At 41.2% G+C, this 23479-nt stretch overlaps 1 protein-coding gene across 3 annotated transcripts in view; it reads left to right on the top strand.

Annotated features, from left to right (window-relative positions):
- unkl (unk like zinc finger) overlaps positions 1-23479 on the top strand; it is a 50395-nt gene that overhangs the window by 8280 nt on the left and 18636 nt on the right. For all 3 annotated transcript variants that reach the window (XM_007911278.2, XM_007911276.2, XM_042341110.1), the window contains exons 3-4: positions 19193-19369; positions 22905-23038. In XM_007911278.2, coding sequence (XP_007909469.1) covers positions 19193-19369; positions 22905-23038 — 311 coding nt within the window. The remainder of the gene's footprint in view (positions 1-19192; positions 19370-22904; positions 23039-23479) is intronic.

The raw sequence follows: 23479 nt of genomic DNA, 5'->3' as shown, positions 1-23479 counted from the left end.
ACAGTTTAATCTTGGTTGGGCTGTTGAGTAGAGTTGAAATAATTTGGAGAGCTTGTATTTAAGTACTTCCTAGTTACAGACTGACCTAGTTGGAGATGAGCAGGTCACCTGCGCTTTTGAGAGAAAAGACAGATAGTTTTGAAATGTAAAGACAACAGTAAGCTTTTGTTTAAAAAGCTCCACATGTAATTTTTAAAAAAAATTCTGTTGAAGTGTTGTTAAACTGAAGATTGTGTTAGGTTTGAACCCATAAATATCATGCTTACAATTGTGAATGCTAATCTGTTAATTTTTAATCTGTTTAAGTACAATATCCTGCTACAAACTCAGTGACTATAGCTGAATTCTCAGAATGAAACTGATAAACTTAGTCAGTGGATGCATTTTGTTAACTGCTGACAATCTGACAAATTGACTAGATTTTGTGATAGCTATATCGGCGTATACGCTGCTCTGTGTCATCTTACAGTTATATTTGCATAATAAAAAGTATGCATTTAAAATCAGTAAAATGGAATTAGCTTCTCAAATGATTTTGATTTTTAAATAATAGGTCAGTTACTTCATGATTGTTTGGGGGACATTGCTGTGCGCATATTGGCTGTAGAATTCACCTCCAAAATTCGGTCACTACACAGTACTTGACAGTAATTCCTGTGAAGTGCTTTCGAGACCCACTGAGGGTTACAAACGTAAGTGTGGGTGAGTTACAGTAATCGGTCATTTCAAAGCTGCAGTTTTAGCATTTGTTCAAAAGGAGTGATGATTGAAAGCTTCCAATAAGAAGATGCTGGATTCTCTGCTTGAGATCATCAGTCTTCCCTACAACTGATTATAGGAACACAGGAAAGAATTACTTGACTTTGCAGACCTGCAATCGTTTGGTTGATCTCAACCTCACTTGCCTCTCAAGGTGTCCTTCAATCATTTTTTTTCAGGAAACAGATCTAGTTATCTCTTGAATGTATTTATTTGCTCAATTTGGTTAACTCACGGGTCAGAGATTGAATTTGGGACCATCTTGGCCTGTGAGGCTGAGTTCCATCACATGCTGTGTTTATCATTGTGCTGTCAGCTGACTGATGAGCCAGTTTAAAAATGGTGAAGGAGGCCTGAGAGGCAGAACAAAGACGTGTTGAATAAAACTGGTAAATTGTGTAGAAACCAGTAAGGAAGATGTAATTCAATCTACATTAATGGGTGGTTGGCAGTGAGGGAGTAACTCAGTGGAGCAGTACTAATAATATCTTAAACTACAAGGATAAGCCTCAAGCAGTTTGTGAATGTCAGCAGCCCCCTTTCTCAGAACCCCTCCGCCACCTGTCTAATTGGATTTTTTTTTAAAACTCCGTCCCATAGAATATCCTTTTGCAGATTGTTTTGAAAGAAAAAAAAATCAGAATTTCTAATGAACCTGCTGAGTGTAAAATATCTGCAAATGTAATACAGTGATGGAGCTAAGTGATACGATCAACAACAAATTGCATTTATTTACGTCGGACAGCGTCTCGGAGCGGTTAACATTGGCGGAGCCCAATGCTGAGCCAGGGGAGGGGGAAGGTGGCCGTAGGCACATTCGAAGAACGAGGTCTTCTAGCGCGACCTGAAAATGGGGAGAGAGAGGGCAAGGTGAAGGGATTGAAGGAGAGAGTTCCACAGCTTTGGAGCAGAGAGGCTGAAAGCATGGCTGCTGATGGTGGGGCGGAGGGTCGGGTCGAGGCCGGAGCCAATTGAGCAGAGGCAGCGGGTAGGAGTGTAGGAAGAGAACAGGTTGGAGAGCAAGGCGGGTGCCAGGATGTGAAAGGATTTAAATACAAGAGTGAGGATCTTTAAATCGATCTGCTCTGTGACAGGGAGCCAATGGAGTTTGACAAGGACTGGTGTAATGGAGTTTAATGAAGTTAGAGTTTGGTGGTGCAATATTTTTTCCTTTGTTGAATACAGAAAATGCAAGTTTCTAGCCAAGATTTATGAAAAGTACAAGGGTTGAGACTTCCAATTAATAGTTGGGTAACATCTTTCTGTTGAATAGAATTAGAATGGTAGATTTTGATTGTGAGTGATTGGGGAGTTTTCTTTAGGAAACTAAACAGAAGGGTGCAGTAGATGGTTTGGTGTGGGGAGGGTGGTGGGAGGGATCGAGGCCATGTTGGTGTTGATGGCACACAGTGGCTCTATTGTTAAGCGGTTTCGAGTTGCAGGTTTTACCGTGTGATGAGTAAGTTAAGAACTCCGAGTGGCAGATTATGTCAGCAAATTCAAGAAGGAAAATAAAATCTTTGGCAATCTAATGTAGAAATGTATGAGAACGAGATGTGTGTGTATATATTTATATATTTCATTTTTTACTTTGGAGCCGCTGGAAGGACTTCTGTGATCTCTGGTCTGTGCATTGCTAGGTTATTATTAAGAATTCAGTAAGACACCATGGCAGGCGTGTGAAATGTTCACACCATGGCCACCTGAGCTGTGCTAAAACTGATAGCAATGTATTTATAGATTGTCTTGGGTCTGGAGAGAGAATTGTGTGTGAAATGTTGCAGCAGTGATGGTTGGGAGAGCAATTTGGAGGCAATGACTTGTATATCACGTAACATTAAAAGCAAACTCTTAAGTGTAGCACTCCATCCAATTACTATGTTGTATCCATACACTAAGGCCAATGACGACACTACACACAGTTTTCGATTACCATCCTTCTACAAGGTGCCTTCCCAGATGACATTAATGCAAATGTTAAATATTAAAATAAGGAAACTTCTCCAACTCTATCCATGCACACATTTCACTATGTCTGCCTTGTATGTTACAAGTGAGATGTTACACCTTTGCCTTTTTTCAATGAAGCAGCACGTATGTTAAGGTGGTTGGAGCCCAATTATTTCCCACGCAGTTGTGTTTTCAATATTTTTCTGTGGAGATGCAAAAGCATAGGTTATAACCACAAGCCTCAATTCTGTATAGCAGCCAAAATAATTGCAATATAATTGGAAGTCAGTCATGATGTTTTATTTATTGAAAATGAATTGAAATGTGTGTATGGATAGAGTTGTAGAAGTTTCCTTATCTTAATATTTAACATTTGCATTAATGTCATCTGGGAAATAGTTTAACTTTTTTTAAACGGGTCTTCTGAGGTAAAACCATTTTGAGAAATTTAATGCATCAAAAACGCTTGCGAAAATAAGAGAATTCAACGCAAAGAAAAATGAAGCTTGCAACAGAACAAATATAAGAAATTAAGATGCAGAGAGGTAAAATGAGTACTGGCCAAACCTTACCACAGACTGACAACCATGTGAAAGAAGCATACAGAGACTCCTCATACCTGAACTCAGTTAAAGACCTTGTAAATGTGATGAGAGATATTTTTGTTAAGTGCTCTGTTCACCATCTTGTGTGGTGTGCTAAATCTGAATAAGGATTCAAGCACAAACTTGCTCCTTCAGATCCTCTTCCAAAGTTTCATCTTGGCATGAGAATGTTTTCTCTTCTAAAAATCTGTGAAAGAATAAAATGTAGTAATAACTGATCTTATCCTTGTGGCTGTAAAGTAGGATTTATGCTGCCTGGCAACTTGATATTTATGTACTCTTGAGTTGAGAAACTGAAATTATGACCACCCTTCTTTCGGCCATGTAATTTAAATTAAGACATTTGTAGGTATCTTCACTTTTCTGTCAGATATGAAAAGGTTGAGACACTGGTAGATGATACCCGATAGTACCTTGTTTAAGTATCTGTTTTACATGTGATTCCAGACAGTGGTTGTCAGTCAGCAGGCTGTATGACTGAACATCATTCTAGCCGTCATCATTATCCTGTCCTTGGCTGATGTCATCAAGTGCATCTTTTGGCAAGGGGTTACCAGATACCAAGTGATAGACCAATATTTTGTTTGACCTCCCAAAAGGGAACTGAGGACATTTGTAGCACCTTTACAGGGAGAGAGAGGGAGGTGCTAGGGTATGAAGGAATTTGTAGGTCAGAGGAAGAACTCCCACCACCACCACCTAGCCAGAATACTGGAGGCAATTGTCACCCTCGTACCCCTACTTTCCCTGCCCTCCTCCCTTGCTTGACCTTCCAGCGGCTTGGGATGACCTCTCGTCTTTATAGGCGCTATACAAATGTCATTTGTTGTTGTTATAGTGCCCACAACTGTCCTGACAAATCTTCTATTTCAGCATAGCTCAGTAAGTGAACTTGAAGCCTCTGTGGGTCTGCATGCTTGAGAGACCACTGAGGTGTGGAGCTGGAGTCAGTAGGTGTACACTGAGAGGAGATGACCTAGTTCAGGTATAAGTCCTGCAGTAGCTTTTTTGTGACAGAATAGAACCTTTGAGTCCCTCGAGTTTGAATTAGCAGTGGTCTCTCTTGACTTCTGGTCAGGTTGAAAGCTCTCTCGGCTGATATAGAGATGGAGTAAAATAGAAGTTCTGAATGCCTGAAACAGGAAGGCAGTATCCTTGTTTCACATGATTCACGTGGTGGCAAAATGGGGAAATAGCTTCAAATTCTGAAGTTCTGCTGTAATTGCAGTGTTTATGACAGATAGATGAGACTTACGGTAACTTTATATTCATATAGTGCCTTTCACAATATCGCAATGAGGCTTGGTAGTTTTTTTCTAAAAAAAACACTGAATGATGGGTGCCAAATCTATGAGCGCATATGGTGTAGGTGGTTTACATGAGCACCACTAATTTCTCTCTGTAAACCAAGTCCATTGTGTCTCACATACCACAAGTGCACTGACAAGTGGAAAAGTTTAAAGAAAGCAATTGTGGGGGAGTTGCCGAAAAAGCTGAAACATCTTGTTTGTTTGAAGTGCAAGTTCTGATACTAAAGGCTATTAGAGTGCATCACTGGTGTCCTGTGACCGTGAGCTGAGATCAAAGCCTGGTGAGATTGAGACATAACGAGCCAAGAGCAGTGCGACATTTTATGGGACAAGAGGAAGAACTAAATGTTGATCAACAGGCTAGGTATGAAGAGTGAACCAGCGATAGAGAGGGCGTCAATGTTTGTTATCACTTTTGGTGGGCAGATGTGCTGTAATTTTAATGATGGTAGAGTTCTGATTTCTCAATGAAACCACTGGAACTTTGATTTGATCGAGTGTGTCGTATTATACCAGTTTTGACTGTTTCAGTGCATTTGCCCAAGTGATAATTCAAGTTCCGTGCCTCTGGCCTATTTGACCTCAGCAGCCATTGCAGTTTGAGCTGAACCCTGTCTTCAACATGTATGCACACATGTTCACGTTTAGTTGGGGTTGTTAATAGTGGTCAAGAGTGTTTTACAGATTAGAAAATCTGACTGATATTTATATATAACCCTCCCCCCAACCTATTGAAGTCGAGATTGCTTGTATCTGAAACTTTTTTCATTTCTATCAGCTGAGTTTTCTTTTTCCCTCTGCACTTGTGTATCAGTTGTCATCATCATTTCCCCCCCCCCCTTTGGGAAGGGAAGCGGGGGGGGGGGGGGGGGGAGGACGGACTGATACACCAGTGAAGAGGAAAATTGAAGTAAAGTCAATAATCTTTAAACATCAGATTTCTTGAATCAAGCCAGCACCAGACTGGTTTTGATTTGTTGAATGAAGCCCCCCAAATTGTTGTAGTCAAGGATTTAGAGAGGGTTTGGAGTTGATTCTGCGATGCTGAGATTTATGTAAAAAGATCCTGTGGTATTTATTCAACAGCTTTACATTTTATAGTAAGTGGATATAAACCAACATATTGCTTGTAGTCTCTGTTGAGGTACAGTATATAGATGTTAGTGCAACTTATGCTGTATGTTTCAAGCCACCTCGGTATGAGAGGCTAGCGTGTTCTGGTCCTTGTTCATTTTGTTGTTTTGACCCGTGAAAGGGCAAGCGGTAACATTTTTGCCTCATTTTACCAAATAAAAGTGTTCTGTTTACCACTCCTGACTGTCGTGTAGAACCTCAGTAATGAATAAGGAAAGCCCTGCAGCCGGCTGCTCCGGAGGCCAGCGCTTCAAAGCAATTGAATCTTAAAGCTGATGATTTTAAAATAAGAGTTTGGTGCATAAGTCTTGTGAGCACAGTAACGTGACTACAGCCGCGATGATTCTTTGTTTCAAAAGTTCTCCAAATGTTCTGTAATTTTTTTTCGTGGACGTTTTCTAATCTGTAAACGTTAAACATGTCATTCTAAGCGTGGCGCTGAATAAGAGTGCCCCCGATCTGTGCTTTTTGAAAGACACCAAAATGTAAACAATGCCAAGGAAATCACCCTACAGTTTGATATACATTTAACTTGCAAATCTGGATTGTACTGTTTTGTCTCTGGAAACTGGAAGTGGATTTTATTTCCTCCATAGTTGTTAGATCCTGGGCCGTACTTCCCCATTAGACAGCCTGACCATTGACTCAAAAGAGTGTTGGTACCATAGCGCAGTCAGCGTTGTATTGGCTGCTGGATTCTGAAACGCATCAGACTTTTTTGTTTCGCAAAATATACAGTCGATTCACTTTACATTATATTCTGTGAAACGCCTTTGAGGCGTCTCAAAGATGTGATAAGGCGCTATATCAAATGCAAGGATTATTATTATCATTATTATTTCTTCTTGCGCAGCAATTAATTCCAAACATTCTGAGTCGGTCACAGAGCAAAATATTCACTCGTGAGCTGAGCAGTATTTAGGGCTGAGATGGCACGATTTAATTTTAGTCTAGAATCATTTACTTAAGTTGCTTTCAGTATTCTTTGCCTGGAACGTTGAAGAGAAAAACAGTGTTAATGTATTCTGCAAGTAAAGACCATGTCTTTCAAATTTTACTTCTAATGTTGGATTATAAAAGAGCAAGGAATTCTCCCGGTGTCCTGGCCAAACGTTTTGTAATCTTGTTGTTCTTTATCAGTCAATAGTTTGGACATATCTGTTGTTTTCTTAAACTTTGAGCTGTAGGTACGAGTCGAGATGAAATGTCATTAAAATACTTACACTCTTTATTTCCCTGCAATTAAAAATGTGAATTCTGATCAGAATTCACATTTTTAATTGCAGGGAAATAAAAAATGAGTATAAATAAATAAAGTGAATTCTGATCAGTTTGAGTGAACAATGGCCGGCGGGGAGGGCAGCAAATGGCAACAATGGATGTAGGTTCCTGTGGACACAACTCCTCATTTGTTTTGGTTAATAATCTAATTCAGCAGTGAAACTGTGTAGAGTTGCAGGATGTGTCACAGTCCGAGGGGTTTAGATGACCCGACAAAGCAAGAGTTGAAATGGGTGATAAAAGTCCATGCAGGTAAATTCCCTGCGTCTCCAAGAATGTAAGACAGTAGTAGGCCTACTAACAGTAGTAGGTGTACTTTCTTCACAAGTATGTTCGCAAATAAGGACTTGAGTGGAAATATTGGGAGTTTGTGTGTCTGGCTGCTGTGAGGTTGCATGGTCACTGATAAGTACAGTATATTCATTCAGAAGTTCTCTTCCTGTTTTTTTGACAGATGGAAAGGAATCATTGACCCAACGGCATCTGTGATTAAACCATGTCATTCAGCAATGCCTAGACATTTCACTGGCTTTAAATGTCTTTTTTTAACCAAGTTTGTTTCAATGCTGTATTGCATACTTTTTAGCCAGATGATTAGTAAGCGTTGTGCATAAGGAGCCAGCAATTGTTAATTTCTGAAAATTGATCTCTGTATCACAGAATAGGCATGCAAACAATATTAAAATTTTGTTTTGTGCATTTAAAAGGGTCTGAATTTAGTAATGTTCTTTCTTAATGCATGTAATTCTGATCCAACTTTAGAAATCTTGTGCACAGAAGATATAACGTCTTATGTTCTTATGTCTGTTGTGTTGAGGTTGAGTTAACTACAGTATTAGAGGTTTCAGAATGTACAAACAGATTGTTTGCAGTTGGGTTAACATTTGCTGCTGGTTGTCACTTCTTTGTACAGAGATCATTCTAAGTAGGAATTCCAGGAAGCAGCATTAGAAGAAAGGTTATGATGATTGTGGTGGGTGATGTTCTGGAATTCCAGAAATTTCAACCATAGCCACTGAATAATGGTGTACAACTATAAGGACATCTGCATACCAACCTCTAGTTCAATTCATGCTATGAGAAACTTGTATCACCCGTTCATCACATCTATGCTCAACTAGGCCAACTCCCTGCTTGTCCCAACTCTTCCCTCCACAAGCTGCAGATCATCCAGAACTCTACAGCTTGTGTCCTCTCCCGCTCTGTGACCCTATCACCCCACCCTTGCCCGGCTCCACTGGTTCCCCAACCCCCAGAGGATAGAGTTCGAAGTCCTTATCCTTCAAGACACTCCACAACCTTGATGCTTCCTACCTCTGTGACCCCATATAAACCTGTCCATCCCTCTGCTCACCAGGCTCTGGTCTACTCCACATCCCCTGGCCGGCCAGCCCTATCATTCAGCGGTCAACCCTTCAGCCTCTCTGCCCCCACCCTTTGGAATTCCATCCCACATTCCTTTCGCCTCGGTCCCGCCCACGTCTCCTTCAAAACATGTCTCAAGACTCTCCTCTTCGGCCACCTCCTACTGCCCTTGCCCTCCCTGCTCCCAACCCCCTTCTGTTCGGGTCCAAATTCGTGAATGTTCAGCGCCTTGGGACGTCCTCCCGCCGTGAAAGGTTCTAATACAAATGTCATTTTGTATTGGATTGTGAAAGATACTGTATAATTGCTACTGGTGGCCTCAGCTTAGGTTACTATTGAACAAGAATTTATGGTAAACCACACCATAAATTCTTTGCATTATCTCTACTAAAGTAGAGATACCAAGCGCTTTGGGACGTCCTCCCGACGTAAAAAGCGCTATATCAAATGCAAGGATTATTATTATCATTAAAGTAACTGTCTAGTACAAATTGTCTTGAAGTATTATCTTTTTGAACAATACCCAATTTTCTTCCTACAAAAACTTGTGCTGAAGTAAAGGTATACTGATGTCTTTGGCAGCTCACCTAAGTAGCCATTTGTGTGTGAGCCCGGACAGCAAACATTACTGTGTGATCCCTGGGATAGCCCAGCAATTTGTAAAAAGGGAATGGGAAGAAAGAATCACATGATTATCTTCATATCTATCCTTACATGATGTCCATTTGCATAACTTTCAGGTAACAGAGCTTTCAGTTAATGTCTTTTTTTTATACTGGTCATTGACTTCACTAACTGAGCTGGCTGGTGTAGAAGTCACATGTGATCCTATGGTATGCATAACATTTCCAGACGTTAGTTTTCTTGGGTAAGGTGTCAACAGAGGAGATGAGGAAAAAATCCTACATGTGATGTATGCACAGGACTGTTCTCCCTCCTGTTCATGAACTTGCTGCACTTTACAAACAAGATGCAAACAGATTATTGCAGTGAGCAGATCTTCATCCTGTCTGGGCTAATGTTTCAGATGTGCATTGATAGTGTTGCACCATTTAGTTTGGTTGAAGTGTATTCTGCTAACTTTTTTCATAGCAAAAAATAGTTTGATGTTATTTATACATCCATACATGCGGATGTAGATGCAACACCTACAGAAAAAATCTCTTCAAAGACTTGAATTACTACTATTTTAATGTTACTTATTAAGACCCAGTGACCCCTTCTTGGTTTACTTCTCCATCTCAATGCTCCAAATGCTATATATACTTTGTATAAAACCACACAATTCTACATTAAGTTGTTGATTTTGAAAGTGGAGAGATTTGCAATTGTCGATATATTTTACTTGTCAATTGAGACTCTAATTATTGTTACCTGGTTGGTTTTTAAGGGGTTTGAAAGGCTGAATGGAGAAGTAAAGATGTAGATGATCTGATGAGAAATAAAAATGAATACAACAAATCCGAGAAACAATGGAACACGAGGCAGATTGTAGATATATCTAAAGGGAATTAGAGAGAAGATGAAGTGAAGGAATTAAATAAATGAATGGGGGGAGGGAGAGAGTGTTGCATGAGCAACAACATGAGAGCAAGTTGATAGAAATTTTGTGCTAGTGACAAAACTAATGTTAATATTCTCCTTCTTTCAATTAAAGGAGAGAACTAACAAGAAAGTGAGGCGAAATGAAAACAATTCATGAAAGAGTATACATGAAAGAGCAAAGAAGAGATCGCAGAAAGGTATACAGAAAAGCTGAAGCAAGGTAGTGTAGCATTGAGCCAGTTGTCCTTAAACTGTGCAACAACTTCTGTGAAGAGTAAGTCAGTGCTGTTTCACAATAACTGTGCCGATTGGGGGAAAGGAAGACAACAGAGTTAATAGCTGAAACGTAGCACTTCAAGTACAGGATGGTAGCTCATCGTGCTGGTAAGGGGAGGAGCAACATTGAATGCCAGCAGTGGAACATTTGTGTAGCAGATTGTCCTGGCTGTCAGATGATGAAGGCTGACAAGTGATTCTGTTGAGAAGAACAGTACCAGGTCTTGTTTGCACCGTGGAGCAAGCTGTGATCTGGAGTCTTTGTCTCAAACGAATATAGAAGAAACCAAGCTGGCACTTCAAGTCAGGCTAACATTCCTTCAATGGCTGCACAGGAGAGGAAAATATGTTTGGGGAGGCTGCGTGGAAATGGCAATGCTCATGTATTGTACTGAGCACAATAAATAAGGACCATTAAATCATTTTCTTTATATTATTTTTAAAAAAAAGTAAGTCTGCATTCGAGTAGCAGCAGTTGGGCATTGGGTTTTTGTCGGAAGCTAAGAACAATGTAGGTGTGTGGTGCTGAGAACTGCTGGCTTAGGTAGTGGCAGGAGCTAGCCAGAGTAAAGCACTGCTTTGTGAGACGAGGATTTCCTCTTCAGCTGAGTTTATCTAAAAAGGTGATTTTACCCCACAAGGTTAGAGTGGACTAGTTGTCAAAGCGAGGCTAGCGCACCACCCTATCAGCTCTGACTTTGCAGTTGGAGTACAGCCAGGCTGATCGAATGAAAACTGTTTTATTGTAGCTATCTCTGAACCCAATTGGTTTCCAAACTGAAACCGAACCAAAGCGAAAGTTGGCTATTTTGTGCTGTTTATATTAAAGGGAGAACTTGCCACACCAAGTAGTCTCCTCTCTTAGTCTCTGTGTTCCTCTTTCTGTGTCTCTGATTGCCAGTGTGATGCTCCTACCTGGCGCCTCTCACGATTTTATTTCTCTGCCACTCTGTCTAGTTTTACTGTCCATTGCCTGATCTCTATCCAGTAATCTACTTATATTTTCAATAGGATTAAAGATGTGTAATTGGGCTGACGGGTCACCCACATGCCCGTGCACACCACACACACATAGCAGTATGTTTTACTAAAGCTGCGTTTTGTCCACATTAGTTTATTTGCAAACTTGTATTAACTCTTATTGCAGTTTCTTCAGTGACTGTCGTTGCTCTTAAATGAATCTGCCAGGGGAGCGGGATGTACAAGCTCAAAGGTTAGAAGAGGAATGTTGCAGTAGCTGAAGGCTGTTCACTCTGGTGTAAAATGTCTTGGTTATAGAGTATTTTAGTGAATAATTAGGAACAATTGATCCAGGTAAACACAAAATAGAATTCCAATCCAAGTGTGAATGTTTGTACAAATTAAAGTACAAAAACAGATTTGTATCTTGGCTGTTGTTAAAGCATCGTTAATCCAAGGACAACTCTTCTTGTCAAATTAATTTTGTACTCGTGGGTTCAACAGTGTCTTACTACAGAATGTAATCTTGAAATATTCCATGACTTGGTAAGAAAATTATTGAAATCTTGCAGGATCATTGATTACACTAATTGTTCCTTTTCAGGTGATCTTGTAAGTCTGTCCAAGTGTTCCATAATTACAACCTGTATTGGAAAATATTAATTTCCCACCAATCATCTTAAGTATTTTGTGCAGTGACTGCATGTAATAGCAGCTATCAGCTATTTTGGATTAATGCACTGAAGTTATGGCTGCAACAACAACAATGAGAAATCGGGCTGCTCTAACTCTAACTTCACACAAGCACTTACTCATTCACTACCACATCCAGTAATTGACTACTGAAATACATATAGGATATCAATTTGCCACCTTTGTGTCTCCCCTTGCCCTTTGCGTGCAGTCCCCACCGGACAGGTCAGCCTTTGTGAGAAGTTCACATTTAAAGTTTATGAGAAAAATGAAGAATGGTGGTTTGCAGATGTGCCCATTTGTGTCATACAGTTGCTGCTTCATGACAACATCAAATTACGTCTGTACAGCGCCATTCACGGTGGGAGGATTCCGAAGGCGTTGGACAGTCAGGGATTTGGACCCAAACTAGGGGTGGGAATCAGGAGGGGTGGAGGGCAAGGAGGGTGGGGGGAAGAGGAGGGTTTTGAGTCGTGCCTTGAAGGAGGGAGCAAGGCGAAGAGCCTGTGGGATGGAGTTCCAAAGGCTGGCCTAGAAGAGCTTGAAGGCCCAACTGCCAGTGATATGGAGCTGGCCAGAGTGTGCTGAGTGGAGGGAGTGGACAGGTTGATTATGGTAAAATAGTGGTAATGGTTATTTAGAGACTTTTGTGCTTGCATTAGTCCGAATTAAACCGTGATCATTGATGTAAAACCTTTGAATCATAAATATTTCAATGGCAGTTTGTCAAAGTATTGTGTAGGAGCGATTGTGTGGCTGCCAGGTCGTGCTGCTCAGTGACTGAAGTAGTATTTAAATTCTGCAACAGTGATCACTCGCTCTCCACCCTGTGACAGAGTGACAAAACTCTGCTCTACTTGATGGATGTCCTGATAAAAAAATGTGGCTCCCTTAATGCAGCCTAATGTAAACAAGATCAAAAGAGTGGTGGTGTGGGTCCTGCAGTGGGGCCGAAATGTTAACTTGTTCTTGTGATCACGTACTTTTGTTTTCATGCCCACTCTGACTGAATGTTTCAACAGTACAAAGAATACAACGCTTTCAGAGCTGCTACAAACAGCAAAGCATGTGCCATAGTGAGGAGCCCAGCTATACACTATACACAGCTATGCATAGTTATACAGTATCTTCAGATTTATCACCATCTAATCTTTAGACTGTCTGAAATACAAACTGTTAACATTCAGCGAGATCGAGGAAAAAGGCAGCTCATGCTGAAATGGAGGCTTGGCAATACGTGTTGAGGCACATTCATATTATCATTTCATAGCTCTGTGTAAATTGGCCACTGCTTTTGCTTACAAGCGGTCACTATGCATGACGGTGATTAATTGTGAAGTGCTTTGAGACGTTTTGATGTTCTACGCACAAAGGATATGGTATATAACAAGTAGTTGTGCTGGCTCCTTCTAACTTGGGCCCGATGCCCCACAGCAGTTGTTTTCTTGGCAAATCGCTACTTGCGCTATGTGCAGATACATGTGCACTTTTAACTTACCATGACTTTCAGGTTTCAGTATGTAAAATTTCTTTCAGGGTTTCAGCTCCCCTCCAAGGCTCCTATCACATTAGTATTCCTAAGTGTTGCTGTGTGCATTTCTGAGTCAGAATCGGTGTCTGGTTTATTATATGTGGTTGTGAGTTGCTGACCCTGGAGCAGATGATGAGGTTTTCAGGGCCGTTCTTGTGATTTCATGTCTGGTTGCTGCCACTGAGATGCATTCCTTCCAAAGATGAAGGGCAGTGATGATGAAAATGCCAGTAATCAGGTATCGGCCCTGATACCTGAGGTATAAAGCATCGGTTCCAGCAAATGGTTAAGGTGGTTTCCTAAACTGAGAGCACAAAAGAAAAAGAGAACCTTTGTTTTATAGTGTGTTAATGTCAATGCCTCAAAAGCACTTCTCAGAAAAGTGTAGTGACTGGACTGCTTTTGGAAACTGTTTTGGAAGCCAATTTGTACACCGTATACTTCTGAAAACAATTTTCAGGTAACTAATCAATTTTATCTGGAGTATTTTTAAGCTCTCCGAGACGCTGTCCGGCATGAACGGGTGCTATATGTTGTTGTTTTTGGTTGTGACAATGAGAGAAACTGCTTTCTCTTTTACAATAGTGTCAGGGAAGATTCACAGATTTTTTTTTGGAAGTGAGGAGAGAGAGCATAGGAATACTTAAGAATTTCAAAACTGGAGGAAGCTATTCATACATCGAGCCCACACCGAAACTGACCAACAACAACAAAATTACATTTATATAGCTCCTTTCACGTCGAGAGGACGTCCCAAAGGTGCTGGATAAACAGAGTTTCGGACCCGAGCTGAGGTGGGGGAGGGGGGAGGAAGCAGGGAGATCAAAAGCTCGGTCAAAGAGGAGGGTTTTAAGGTGAGTCTTGAAGGTGGCGAGGGAGGGGGCGAGACGGAAGGACTACAGGATGGAGTTCCAGAGAGTGGGTGCAGAATGGCGGAAGGCCTGCCCACCGATAGTGGGGCGAGCAAGGCGGGGGACGTGAAGCAGGCCGGAGGCCACTGAGCGGAGGGAGCGAACAGGATGGTAAGGGGTTAGGAGGACGGAGAGGTGGGGGGGGGAGCAAGACCTTGGAGGGCTTTGAAGGTGAAGACCAGCATCTTGAACTGTATCCTCTGTATGATGGGAAGCCAGTGGAATTTGGGCAAAGATGGGGATGATAGGGTCACGGAGCCTAGTGCGGGAGAGGACACGGGCTGCAGAGTTCTGGATGATCTGCAGCCTGCGGAGGGAGGAGTTGGGAGGCCAACACGCAGTGAGTTTGCATAGTCGAGCCTTAATGTAATGAAGGTGTGTATGAGGGTTTTGGCGTTCTGCAGTGTGAGACAGTCAGAGCCGGGCGACGTTGTGGAGGTGGGGAAAGGCAGAGCGGGTCATGGCATGAATGTGGGGTAGAAAGGATAGTTGAGGGTTGAAGAAGACCCCAAGGATCTGGACTGGGTTAGCAAGGTTGAGTGTGCAACCGTGGATGGTGATACAGTCAGCGCCTGAGGTGAGGAGGCGCTGACGGGAGAGCCTCGGTCTTGTTGACGTTCATTTGAAGGCATTGTATATTATGTATTCCTTCCCTGTCTTCTGCAGTATTTGCAATATTTCTGTCTCTCTCACGAATGCCTTGATTTCTCAACTCTTTTTGTAAGGCAGTTTGATGTGCGTAACATTCTTGTTTGGAGAGGAGCTGCTATCTGGAGCTGTGGCTGTTGTAACTGTTTCTCACAGTGAGCGAGAGTGCCTGGTCATGTGTTAGATGTGACTGTCTCTGAGGGGCCCTCTCTGAGGGACAACTGTTAGCAACCAGGAAACGGTCTGTCAAACTGCTGGCCAAGTGGAAGATAGGGAGCAGCTAAACTTGGCTCTCGGTGGTTAAGAGCCGCTCATACTTGGGCCCTCTCTCAATGACTGGGTCCTCCTGCTCTCCTGCCAGAACTGCAAAAACTTGTTAAATCGTCCAATTATTTTTTAAAAAATGTTTTAATAAAATATCTCCAGAATCTGTCCATCACTTCAAATGCCCTACAAAGAGAGAATCTCATCAAGTTTGTATAAACGACATGTGCCTCTCTGTTTGTTATTATGCCACATTGTTTTTTTTTCTGACTGGCTAAATGGAAACTTGGAATTACAGAATTAAAAAAACTTCAATGACGATCAAAACGATTGGGCTGTTTTTAGCCAAAACTGAGAATCAGCCTGCACGGCAGCTGAGTTTGTATGTTGATCTAGGCTCAAAAGGATAATGTTTCACTATCTTCAAAATAAACATGAATGGTTCTTACTTCAATTGATGCAAATTCAGAATTTCAGTATCTTTGAGTATAATGTTTCAGGTTGCAAATCTCAGCTAAAATAGCCATATCTGAAAGGTATGCAAGAGACCAGTTTTGAACCGTTTGCTCTAAGTACTTTGACATCTACTCCAGTAATGAATTCTGCATGACTTCTTTGGCCAACACAATATGTTGTATGTTCATTTTGAAAAGGATTGCTTAACTGTACTTTTCTAGGGTGATTTTTGCACCTATTTGACGGAGGAGATAGGCTTTGCATTCCAGTGAATATTGTGTTCTGCTGCCTAGCATTGCTTAAATTGCATTTAAATGTAGAGTTCTTGGGAGGAATTTTTCTTATGAACAAAATGTCTCCACTTTGGAAAATAAATCTGGAAACATTAAATATCTGAATATTTATGTGACTGATTTCATTGCTAGAAATGTTGTTGTTGTTGTAGTGTGATGCTGGATGTGAGGAAAATACAGGTAATTTTATTTAAGAACCTTTGTTTAAATTGGTCACCGCATTGTCGAAATTGCTAATCTGCTCAGATTTGCAATGAAATGTGTGAAATACCCAATGCTCCTAAGTGCAGATTTCTGAGTATTTTAAATGAAAGATTAATGAGTGCAGGATGTTTGCTTCTGATGTGGTCGCTGCTGCTTACGAGATCCCAAAGTGTAAAATATTCACTTTCTTCCCTGTTTGATCTACAAATTGTTACAAATGTTAGCCACTTCTCGACAGAAGGTGGAAAATGTTCAAGTACATGATTTAATGTTTAACTGGGCCATGTAGTATTTCTGCATTCCCTCCCATGGTGGTGGGGTGGGGGAGGGTTGTATTCCCTAAAGATTGTACCTGCTAGAATTTCACAAAGGGCGTTCTGTACTGATTTTTTTTGCCAGTATTCATGAAAATAGATCTTCTGGACCCCTTTCTTTTTTCTTATGTGATCTGGCCTCTGGTTTATTTACAGTACCATCTAAATTGTGATACCAAACCCTTACGTAGACAGTTTTTTTTATCACTTCCACTGCTTCTTGATGTGATGAAATTGTTGATATCCCATATCAACTCACCACCAGTAGCCAAGTCAAAATGGCTGTTAAAAATGGAAACATTGTCATGTACTCTGTGTTCTGGACTTAGCAGTTAAAGTACTTTGGGATTTTTAGTGGGACTTCAATTAATGGATATCCATCAGCAGCTCATGTTACTCTTGCTGTTAATATCCATTAATTAGTTGCACATTAATTAGCCATTGTTGACAGGATGTCTCTGGCACGGATTAGCTGCAACTTGCCTCGATCACAACGTTAACTTCATATCTAATTCAATGCATTCTGTAGAGTTTTTGTGTGAAAGTTGTTGTGCAATAAATAATCATCTTTGCATTTTGTACAGCACCTTTCACATCAGTAGGATGTCTCAAAGTGCTTCATAGGATATATTGTAAATTTGGTGCGATTGGGTGTTTGTGGTCAGCCAATTAGCACACAGCAATGTCCTACAAACAACTGAAGTGAATGACATTCTCTAAGTACAAGTTGATAGTTGACCCACAGCCTTTATTAACCGCTTTGATTGCCAGTCAGATATGTTTGTCTCTCAGTTTGACAGTGCGCCGAGACGTAATCCTGCGTGAAGGGCGCAACTTTACTACAAGCTATTGTTGACAAAAGATGGACTCTGATTGCTATTATTTATATGGCGCCCATTTCATATTAAGAATAGAAAATCTTTAATATGGTTTAAAAGATTCCATGATGTGCCGTTCTCTTTTTATTACCCGTGCCACCCTTGCAGCTGAAATGTGTTGGTACAGAGGTTAAGTGTGAACGGAGGATAGGATTCTGACAGTTAATTTGGGTGATAATATTATCCCTCCATTTCCTACATTATGGGAAAAAACGAACAATTCGGAAGTTGTAAGATTTCAAACGACCATCCGGTTCTTCTGTTGAAAGTAGCTTTAATGTTGGTTTCACATTGGCTTATGCTATTGGGCACTTCCTTGCTTTATTGGCCCCAGAAGCACTGATTTTCTATTAACCTCTGGATCCTTAATATTCTTTTTTTTTAAAAAAAATAAGTTTCCTGTTTAAATGCTAATTGAACTACACTTCTGGCCCTGGATACTTTAGATCAGTTATTCTGGTTTGGAAGCAAATGCTCAATAGCTTTGTAGTTGCAAGCCCCCCCCCCCCCCCCCCCCTCATGGATGAGCGATGCTATTAATTCTAGAGATGACATTAATTATCTACTAATTAACTCCTCTCTGTACTGTACATATGTTTTTCTTGAGGAATAACTACAGCCATTGCCTGATCATACATTGGTGCAATGACGCAGAGTATTGAACTAATTGTTTCTGCTTTGATATGTGCCCCTGCCCACCCAGCAAGTGAGGGAAAAGCATTGATTGGAGGCGAAACTCTTTCCTAGATTAAGGAGGCAGAATTGTTCCAGGCATGAAAATCTATTCCAGTGTTTTCCTTAAGGGACATTCATGATGGGTTAGGAATACAGTTGATTTGTAGCGTGGAGGCAAATGGTGATATATACAGTGTGAGGATTTCATTCTAAATATTTGATGTTGGTTATCGTGCCACAGGTAGACGGTGTGCTTGTGTCCATTGATCACCACACTGAAGCGTTTTTGTCTAAATTGTAGTATAATAAAAGAGTAACCTTCACAGCATCTTAATTGATCAGGAAAAAGTTGCTTCTGTAGGTTTAATCAACGTAAATTATTGGCTCAAGTTCTAAATCTGTTTTTTTTTCATGTAGTGATGCAGCTACAGGGTCATGTTTGCACATCACCAGTCTTTTCTGTACTGTACCAGCATTCATGTACTGGTTCTTTGCCATTTGGACGCCTGAGGAGTGAGCAGCGCAATCAGAATTCCTCCATGCCTTTCCCTGGCTACAGGTTCACTGAGGCTAACTGTAGAACTTTCTACTTGTGCCCTGGCTGCGTTGGGCTAAATTAGCACAGAGTAAGGATCAAACCTGGCATCTTTCTGAGCTGAGCTGGCTACAGGTTCACTCTAGCAAATTTGCTCTGTTGTTAGCTTTTGTTTTAGCTTCTGTCCATCAATCCATCCACTACCTTGTGGAAGCATTGCCCATTGATAAACAGGCCAAAATCAGAAGCTCTATTTGGAAGACTGTAAATAGGAAACTAAAATGGCTCATTGGGGAGTATTGAAAAATTTAGCCCATTTTACTGTATCATGTTATCCTTTAGTCCCAGTTCTGCCTTTTCTCCACTCCCTTAGCCCATTACATCACGAGTATCCATCTCCCTTTTAAACAACCCAATCAATTTTTAAAGCCTTTAGAACATTCCTACATATTCTGAAGTGTTTCACAAAACTATTTTAAGCAATGGGAAAATGGGAATCGGCAATGTGCTGGGTAACTTCCAGCAAAGAATTTGAAACCTGTTATGAATAATGAAAGCTTGAGACTGCAAGTTATGATTTCATCAATGTTTTCCTTTTTTATCAGTTGTCCATATCTTCATCGAACAACTGGAGACACAGAAAGAAAGTATCATCTACGCTATTATAAGACGGGTACGTGCATCCATGAAACCGATGCTCGTGGGCACTGTGTGAAAAATGGCCTTCACTGTGCATTTGCTCATGGCCCACATGATCTTCGACCTCCGGTGTATGATATAAGGTACTTTTTACTCCTTTTACGTAACTTCAGTTTCAAATTATTCTTTGCCGATCAGTGATTCTTCATCACTTGTGATTGTATTACAGTTTGGAGGAGATGCGCTGAAGTGGATGTTCTGGGAGTCATTTTAACTTTCATGAAGTTTGGATAGTTTGAAAATGTAACCTGATATTTTTAGCAGTTAATCCAAATGAAAATGGCCAAAATCCACTCAGGGAATTATCCAACAGGCGTCTTTTATTTACATAATGTGATGCAATGCCTGCTGCCACTTTACTGTCAGGAACTGTGATCGCCCCCCCACACATTGGCATGTAACCGACATCTTAGTACAAAGTGGTTTGTCTCCCTTTCATTAAGAACTGCCATCACACAAAGTGCCACTTGTCCGATGTGAACATCCAGGTATAAGTTGAGAAGCTTATTTTTTTTTTAAAAATCGCTGAAATAAATGATCCAAGATGCCATCACTTTATGTGGTGATGTTGAGAAGTAATAGAAGTTGGAGAACCTGCTTCATCCACCCCATCACCGCTACTGGTAAATATATGCCAGTCAAATGGGAGAATTGGGGTGTCGTTCAGTAAGCATCTGGAAATGGCTTTCCCACCGCTCCCTGAGCACAAAGGCCATATCCTGGACTTCATCTCAGTTCTCTTCTTCCTTCTGGCTGCAGCAATTTCCACTGCGTTTCTGCCCACTAGGAAAGTGTCAAATGACTCCATTAATGTGTTTAATTTGTGAGAAACTGAACAAATCCCATTTGGTTGGATACTAAGTGACAACTAAGGGAGATCAGTAGCGTTCCAGAAAATCAATTCAGCCCACTTGTGGAGCCCAAGTGGTTTCCTGGGCTGAGGTCAGCGACGTCAACACTGATAGGAATAGAGCTGTACTTTTCTCACTGGGCCTTGAGGTGATGCCTCAGCAGGTTATTGGGTTTGGGTCGGCAATTATTTTTTAAAAAAGTGGGTTTAAAAATGATAAGCCTCATTCAAAACTAGTGTAGGACTTGTGAGATATGAGAGAGTTTGGAACAAGAAAAGACCATTCAGCCTATTGAGCTTGCCCCACTTCCAGTGGAAATCTCCCTGTCCTTTCTGCATCCTACTCCAGCTCCTCAATGAACTGGGACGCAAACGCACTCCCAAAGTAGGAAACCCTACAAAATGTATGGCTGCACCCGCTTCTGCCCCTGTTCATTGGTAGCTTGGCACCCATTCCCAGGTGCAGAATGGATTGTGTCTTTTCGAGAGTTGTAGATTCTAACCTGTGCCTGACACTCTGAGACCATCCATGTATGCTCCTGCCACCTTCACTGAAATTCTTTCACAACCAGCAAATATAAGACTGATTTTCTTCCGCAGTTTGTTAAAGCTATGTAATGTGTGCTTTTAAAGAAACCATAGAACGTTAAACATGTAAGAAGAAGTGAACCCACTCAGACAGGTTGTCACAGATAGTGCTCACTTTCTGTATCTCTGCAGGCTTAGAACAGCACAAAACAGACCTCATTACAATTGATCTCCTTTGGGCAGAAGATAATTGACTAGCAATTTATGAACTTGTTTGCAGACTGAATATGAACTAATTATGGGTGTGAGTGCATATTAACACTCAAAACAAATTGCCAGTTGTGCTTTGTAGAGAATATTCTCAAAACATCAAGGAGTATTAGTCCCCACTGCATCCTCATTTTTGAGTAATTGTGTGAAAAATACATTCTTATTTTTTAAGATGTGGAACTTGCCACCAGATTGCTTGTCACCTTCCTTCATTGTGATATTTCTGAGGGTGGTTCGAAACCTCAGTAATTGGTAGCTTAGTTTTGAAGCTGAACACATTAATATGAAAATGAGGCACTTTCTGACTGGAAGAAATGAGGGTAAAGTAAAATAAAGGTAAAGTGGAGAGCGCATCAAATCCGATGAGTTGTTCTTCCATGTGTCTAGCACGGTTACAAAGCAGGGCTGACATTTGCCTGGGAGCAGATTGTGTTTCATAGGATAGCTTTTCCTTCTCTTCCGCCCCCCCCCCCCCCCCTCAATAAACCCGGGGTAAAACACATCTTGAAAACTGCTTTGTTTAAAGGGTAATATCCTGCAGGAGCTTCCCCCTCAGTATATTCTGAGATATAACTCCTGCTATGTTTGTTATCGCTTGTAAGAAATCATAGAGGTCTGCTGCTTTACCAATGTGGTCACCAAAGGTGTAATCATATTTATATCATAATCAATGCATTTGATACAGCGCTCTATCAGGTGGGCAAGGTGCGTCTCATGTTTTACTGTGAAGTGTAGTGACTGGGTAGTTTGTAGATTAATGTAGCAGCAAATTTATGCATTGTAATGTCTCTCCCATGAAGTGAGTGATCAATTTTATATGGTGGGAATGTTGGCCGGGATTGAATTCTCTTTTTGAATAGTGCCTGTGTTATTGCCAACCAGAACAGACACAACAACAACAAGATTCCATTTATAGAGTGCCTTTCACGTCGGGAGGACGTCCCAGGGCGCTGACAGGATCTCGGTTTAACATCTCATCCAAGAGACCGCACCTCCAACAATGCAGGCAGCACTGGACTGGAGCATCAGTCTGTACTATGAGCTTAAAGTCATCCATTAAATCCACAAATGTCTCAGATAAAACCTGTGTGTGGGGTGGGGGGGTGGGAGGTGCTGAACATGTTTGGAAATACGTTTCCGAGAGAGTATAATTGGAGCGAGCTGCCAAAGCAGTGAGCTCGCCACCTACCACATTATCAGCATTGTCCTTAGAGCGTGACCACGACCCACGTCCTTGGCTGTGACTCGGTGTGGGCACAGGAACATCTAATGTAGGTGTGGGGGGGGGGGGGGGAATTAAAGGGAGTGCGTTGCAGAGGAAAGTTTGAGAATTGATGAATATTTCACAAATATTATTGAATGATCAAGCTTTTTTTTGAACGTTGGCAAATGGTTCTTTACTTCCAGTCAATGTTGGCATGCTGGAGCTAAAAATCAGAGGGTTTAGTGTGAGGAATGTGAGGTATGCTGGGGGAGGGGAGCAAGAATTCCAGAACATCTGTTAGCATGATACGGTTCCATTTCAAAAATTTTTTACTTTGTGGGCACTAATTCTTTTTATTCATTTATCACAAAATGATGAAGGACACCTATCTGCCCAGACCAACGATGGATGGCTGATGGCGCAACTTCTTTTAAACCAACCTTGCAAGCAATAATAATAATCCTTGCATTTGATATAGCGCTTTATCACGTCTTTGAGACGTCTCAAAACACTTCACAGGATGTACTGTAAAGTGGATTGACTTATGTATTTTGTGGGCAAAACGCGGCAGCCAATTGCATACTGCAGTGCCCCACAAACAGCCATGGAGTGAGTGAATGAATGATTTTATTTGAAGTAAATATAAAATAGAGAATACAATTAAGGGAAGTAAACATCAGGCTGATCAGTGACTGAAGTGGAATTCCTCATATTTGGTGTAGCTCCTTTCAAGTCAGGTGAATATGTTTTGTTTGCGCCCTTGCAGGGAACTCCAGGCGCAGGAAGCTTTACAGAATGGACAGCTCGGGGCAGGAGAAGGGCTTCCTGACCTACAGCCCGGTGTTCTGGCCAGCCAGGCCATGATAGAAAAAACCCTGTCTGAAGATCCTCGATGGCAGGGTAAGCAAAGGAATGTCTGTCTACTGCCAGGCCTCTCTTAACTTTCCACCTCAAATTCGAGCAAGGTTTCAATCATCAGAGGCCCCAAAACTCCAACCAGCCCTCGCTTGCTGTAAAACAGTTTGGCCATTGGAGTTTAGGATGGTGCATAATAATAGTCCTTGTATTTGATAAAGCGCCTTATCACGTCTTTGAGACGTTTCACAGGATACACTGTAAAGAGAATTGACTGTATATTGTGGGCGAAGCATTGTAGAAAATTTTTAAATTGGGTCTTAATTCGTGAGACAGTTCTCTGCAGTTCATTTTTTTAACAAAAAAATCAGGCTTCCAAATTCAGACTCAACTGTCGGAATATTGCACATTCCAATCTTGCTGATCTTAAAATGTTAAGTCAACATTATCGTCCAGGCCAGTCGTAGCTATTTCTTCCTCCTTTCC

Source organism: Callorhinchus milii, unplaced genomic scaffold (genome assembly GCF_018977255.1).
Source record: "Callorhinchus milii isolate IMCB2004 unplaced genomic scaffold, IMCB_Cmil_1.0 Scaffold16, whole genome shotgun sequence".
Taxonomy (NCBI): Eukaryota; Metazoa; Chordata; class Chondrichthyes; order Chimaeriformes; family Callorhinchidae; genus Callorhinchus; species Callorhinchus milii.
This window is presented reverse-complemented; position numbering and strand designations above follow the sequence as displayed.